Here is a 6,000-nt window from a genome sequence, read left to right on the forward strand (position 1 = left end):
GCATGGCAAATCCACCTAACCTGCACATCTTTGGACTGTGGGAGGAACCCAGAGGAAATCCATGCAGATGCAGGAAGAATGTGCAAAATCCACCTTGACAGTTGCCCAAGGATGGAATCGAACCTGAGGCAGCAGTGCTAACTACTGAGCCACTCTGCCACCCTATCCAGCGTTTTTTTTATAACTCAAACTTTCCATACCTGGCAACATCCTTGTGTATCTCTTCTGGACCCTCTCCAGCTTTTAATAATCTTCCTACAACTGGGCGACCAGAATGGACACAGTATTCTGGAAGAGGCCTCACCAATGTCCTGTACAGCCTCAACATGATGTCCCAACTCCTATACTCAAACGAATGAGCAATGAAGGCAAGCATGCCAAACGCCTTTTTAAAACCACCTTCTCTGTATGTGATGCAAACTTCAAAGAATTATGTACCTACATCCCTAGGTCCCTCTGTTCTACAACACTACCCAAGGGCCTACCGTTAATAATATAAGCCCTACCCTTGTTTGTTGTACCAAAATGCAATACCTTACACTTATCCAGATTGAACTCCATTTGCCATTTTTCAGCCCATTGAACCATTTGATCAATGGTAATCTTCACTGTCTACTATGCCACCAATTTTGATGTCTGCAAACTTATTAACTATGCCTTCTATATGCTCATCCAAATCCTGAATGTAAATGACAATTTGCAAATCAACACTATAACTTCTGTTATGAACAAGAACTTTTGCATCGGTTGGACAGATTGAAGGAATTCAACATTGTGTTCCAATATGAAGAATCTGTTTCCTAAATGATCATTAGGATATTTTTTTGCTCCTTCAATGTGTTCCTCTTTCTGACCTATTTACTCAGTGCAGCATTTTTTTCCATGGACAATAATTGCTTATTAGCACTATATCCAACTGGATATACCCTTGTGTAAAGGGTTTTTCTACATGGCATTTCAGACCTCTCTGTACCTACAACAGAATTTGTATGTAAGCCTGAGTCGTGAATGTTGTCCAGTTACAGGGGTATTATGGAACGTAAGCAGCTGAAAGTCTGCCCTTTGATTCAGAGCAGAGAGATAAATAACTTTCACCTTCAACCAAAGGACTACAGCTTAGATCTTGAACCACTCTGGGACTGATCTGCTCATGTGAAAACTTGATGAATGTTCAAGTTGTCAGCTGTTTACTTTATAGTGCCAATTGTTAAACGTTTCTTTCTGTGAGCATGATCTGAACTTTTGTTTCAAATGGTTTAACAGAAGACATGGTTTTAGAGCTAAGGTAAAAATTTAGTTCCAGTCCAGGGCAATATTCTAATTACTTTTTTGTCTTGCTTTTATTGCTCCTGCAAATAGCAAATTGAGCCCTCTTTGTATACACAACTGTTTCAGAAGTCTTTGGAACCTGACATTCTAAATCACATTTTAAGAATCTTTCATGATTCGTACATCAGGTAAGCAATTTTAAGTTTGCAGTTTACCAGTCAGCCTAGTTTGCTGTCATCATTATATTGTGAATGGTGGTAACAAGGAAACCATGTAGCTTGATAAACGCACTTGGATTGTTAGGAAATGTGCAGATATTGTATAATGCATCAGAATACTGCTTTTCCACTTAATGTAATGTTGTTGCCTCCTTTCTTAAAGAAACTCCTGGTCTTTGACCAAACTATTAACCACCCTGGTATCTCCTTTATGGGTTTGAGATTTAGGTTTTGGTCTGTTATACTTAGTTTAAACATCTCTTGGGGCAACCTTCTATGTTACAATCACTGTATGAATGCAACCTGTTGCAGTTCTTTTTTATGGTTTCCTGAGTGTGCGCAGCCAAATTTTTCCTGTTGCAAAGCATTATAAATCATTGCATTTAGCCTACACTAATGGGAATTAGTTCTTTGAGACCTATGTTTATCATAATTTAGATTTCATTGCCAAAACATGAAATTTTGTCATATTTCTCTGTTTATGTAGCAGTATATTATTATAACACAGTATTGTAATTTGGGTCTGACTTCTTGCACCCTGCTACCAAAAGATGTTGTGTCACTCTAGAAGATGATGTCTAGAGCACTTCTATAGTTGAAGAGATGTATGATTTAATATGAGGCTTTGTTTACAGTTAATAACTACTTGCTAAATGCAGCAGCTGAATCAAAGGGAAGACTTCCAGGAATTCTTTTAACAAGTTGCTCTGAGTTAGTAGCTGCTTTCTTGAATATCATGATAAATCCTTGGGTGGTTCCTGTGTACACATTGCAGCTACTGGAATTCTTTTAACTTAATCAGATGCAATGTCAGTTGGCTGTTAATTTGATGCTTTTGATCAAATCACTCTTGCTTTATTCTGGCTAATTGCAAGTCAGCAGTTTGACAGTGAAAATGTTATCAGCAAAGTAAATGGGGAAAATGTCCAATTTGCACTTATTATAGCCAAAACCATGTAGGTAGGGGATAGAGGGCCAGCAACAAGGATACAACGTTTAGGGTCGGTGGGGGATAACTGGTTGGGTGATGAGAGGGAGTTGGGTTGGGAAGGTGGGGGTGTCTGGTTGGGGATGGTGGTTGGCGTATCCAGTCTGGGAGTGTAGGCTCCTGGTAGGGACTGCGGAAGGTCGGTGAGAAATCAGTTGAATAGTTAGACCATGTATTTAATAGTTGTTAGTTTTCTGAGTAACTATTTTACTCTATTAATCAAAACCATTCAGTTGCTGATTTGAATGGAAATTTTCAAAGGGGCCAGGCAGTGTGGAATTGTTCAGTGGAAAATTCAGTTTTCCAGGCAATTCTTCTGGAGGGTGCTATGATTTGGGTGGGGGGAGTTCGGAGGGGGAGATGCACAGCTGCTATCTACACTGGAATAATAACTAACTGGCCATCAGAAGATCTATATCTTTTGGGTAAGGGCACCAAAAATGTGCGCACAGAACCGTTTGTGGTCTCATCAAAGGCTTATGCAGCTGTGATGTGACTTCCTTGCTCATGTTTGTTTTCTCTTTATTGATGTTGGGCAAACTGGTGTGTAATTCTCAGTTTTATCCCTCCTGCCTTTATTTAAATTATGGATTTAAGAATTATCTTTTCCTGGTAATTATTGTTGCTTTATTCTAGTATTGTTATGTTTTTACTTTTTAAATTACATTGGAATTGTATAAAGTTACATTTTATTTGTCCATCCTGAAAAGAGCACAAGTTCACATGCTGTGATGCAGCATTAGATTGACAATTTCATTCCAGAGAAATCACAAAAACAATTGTTGTGAAGTATGAAAATGTAGTGGAAAGCATTTGCCAAAATTGATATCGCAGTTGTTCCTGAAATATTTTGTTCCACAGAAATTGTGTTCAAGCTCAACTTTATTTTGCACAAATTCTGTTAATTAACTGAAAGCATATAACACAAATTCTGGTACAATACAAGAGTCCACTTGCCAACCAATCAACACATTCTTCTCATTCAGTATAAAAAGTTTATCCCTTAACAGAGGTATCTCTTGTGAATTATCCTGATGAGTGCAAGACACAATGCAAACTGAACTCACCCCCATCAAAACAATCAGATCCAAGTGCCTTCACTCTATAGTATTTCCTACCATCCCCTCCTCCAGCCCTACTCGCTCACTAACTCTTTGATTTTATCAACAGAGAGTTCTTATGAAATGTGAAGTGTGGAATTCTTTGCAACATGTATTCTAAATTATGTATAAATACCACACACTTTGCATGCTGATATACAGTTCTTTCACTGCTAGACACAGGTTTTGTGCATGTTTTAATAGAATCTTTATATCGTTAACTCCCACATGATCCAGATAACTATCCTTAGGCGTTTCATAAAATTTGGAAGAACAACTTACAGTTTTAAATTCAAGAAATATATTGCAGCTGTAAAACCAGTATATTAGCCTGTGCCCTGCAAAATACTGTAGTTGGCCTTGAGGACTGTCTTTCTTCAGCAAGGGAAAATAAGGTTTATATTCAATGCTGCATATTAATGAAGTGAGATGCGCCAATATCCAGAAAGTGTGATGTACTGAATAAATTTTTAACTGTCAAATTTAATACTCCACTTGGATTTGTAATACCATTCTAATGTAATCATGAAATATCTTTTACATTCACTGAATATTACTTCAATAATGAAGTGTTACTTTATGCTCCTGAAGTTTAAACTAATCACAACGATGAATCAAATCAAGAAAACCTTGTTCCTCTTCCATTGAATTCCACAGGTTTGAGGAACCATCCCTAATTCTAGATGTTCTAAGGAACTTAGCAAACGTGAAAAGGTTTGATATGGCGGTAATGTTTATGTCGGAATCAGAAAGACAAGGTAAGCTACATTTAGCAGCTACAGTCCTTACTATAATCCACTTATATTCTTTTATGATGACTGGATTAATCCTGGTGTCTCCTTTTGATAATTTGCTCACATGATTCTTAGGCTTTTCCCACAGCCACCTGGCCTTTATCACTCTCAAGTGCATTATTACAGAAGAGGCTTTGGATGTGAGAGAGCAGAAATCAACTCCACATGCTTAGAAAACATGAGAAGACTGTTTAGAGCAAGCCAATTACTTTGGTTTTGTCCACTAAGTAGCAGATTTTTTTTATTTAGACCACTTGAACTGAAAATGGCACCCTCTGGATTATAACTGTAGTATGCAATGCAATCGAGCAATGTAATCCATAGCTGCAACACAGTGCCACATTGACCTTAAAGAAGAAATGGGACTATTGGGCTCCTTGAACACTTGCGAATGTTGCAAAGAAGCAGGTGCCCTCACCTGCGCAGTCCCTAAATAAAAAGTAGATGCTGGTGGAGGATTAGTACCCACATGCAAAACTCTTTAATTGTGACAGAGGAAACGTAGCAGCAAGCTACAGCCTGCAGTATAGTTTGTGCTCTACATAACTGATCTGAGATTGATACACTTAACTTTTACCCCTAACTTCACTCATTTGTTTTCTGTACAATAGAAATAATTTTAATCGCAGAACTGGGAATTCACGGGAATAAGGCTTAAGATTTTAGTCAACGTGGTCTTGTATTATGCCATGATTATTTGCTGAGTTTTGCCTTTATGTAGTACATCATTTGAGGACATTTTTTTTTCCCATTCAGCATTAACCCATTGGTTGATAGACAAAAGCATTGTAGAAATTCTGTAGCAGCATTTGTGCAATAGGGCCAAACTTCGACTATCTCTTATTTTTGTCTCAGTATCTGGTACGTTTTTGGCCCTTTGTAAATAGTACAAAAGTGCAGGGGCTTTATTGCTGAACTTGTTGAAAGAACATAATCAAAGCACATTGCTGCAGCCTTAAAATTTGCATTCCATTTCAAAATGTCTGCAATGAAAGACTGACATCATCGGTAATGAGTGTGAAACTGAGAGACTGTGGCAAAATACACCTGATTGAGTAAAACTGAATTGGTCGTGAATATCTTCCAGTAATGGTCATCCTGCAAGGCAAACAGGAATGGGTAGTAAATATTGGTCTTGTCAGTGGTGCCAATAACCCGAGAGCTATTTTTAAGTGGTCTAGGGCACTTATCTGCATTTGGAAGGTTTGTATAAGCGCATTGTTTTACATAATTTAAGAATTTAATTGTATTCACATAATTTTATCAATTGCACTAGATCATAAGCAATAATATATTTGATACCTTCTGGAACTGCTGAAATGCTTAAGCTTTGTCACTGCTTAATGATTATTAATATAAAAGATTAATGTTTTCCTTCTATGTCTGATTCCCTTTTCCAGTTGTAAAGGACTTATTTGATCATCTACAGAAATCTGGTGTTGAAGAAGAATCACTTAAAACATTGAAGAGCAGATACAGTGTTTGAAAAATCCTTCTGGCCTGCACATAAATATAGTAAAGGGGAAAAATTGTATTTGACCTAAACCCCTCTTGTATAGTATTTCCCTCAAAGATAATTATTTTCATGTAAGGTTGTACCATGTATGTACAATATTTCTCTTGAGCAGTTT

The 6,000-nt window shown here is 37.4% G+C and overlaps 1 protein-coding gene across 2 annotated transcripts in view; it reads left to right on the forward strand.

The window, feature by feature from the left end:
• Nucleotides 1-6,000, forward strand: part of rpap3 (RNA polymerase II associated protein 3) — a 47,499-nt gene extending 41,499 nt beyond the window's left edge. For both annotated transcript variants that reach the window (XM_048607638.1, XM_048607637.1), the window contains 3 exons: nt 1,360-1,457; nt 4,233-4,333; nt 5,770-6,000. In XM_048607638.1, coding sequence (XP_048463595.1) covers nt 1,360-1,457; nt 4,233-4,333; nt 5,770-5,855 — 285 coding nt within the window. In that variant the 3' untranslated portion in view covers nt 5,856-6,000. The remainder of the gene's footprint in view (nt 1-1,359; nt 1,458-4,232; nt 4,334-5,769) is intronic.

Source organism: Rhincodon typus, chromosome 18 (genome assembly GCF_021869965.1).
Source record: "Rhincodon typus isolate 14 chromosome 18, sRhiTyp1.1, whole genome shotgun sequence".
NCBI classification, from domain to species: Eukaryota; Metazoa; Chordata; class Chondrichthyes; order Orectolobiformes; family Rhincodontidae; genus Rhincodon; species Rhincodon typus.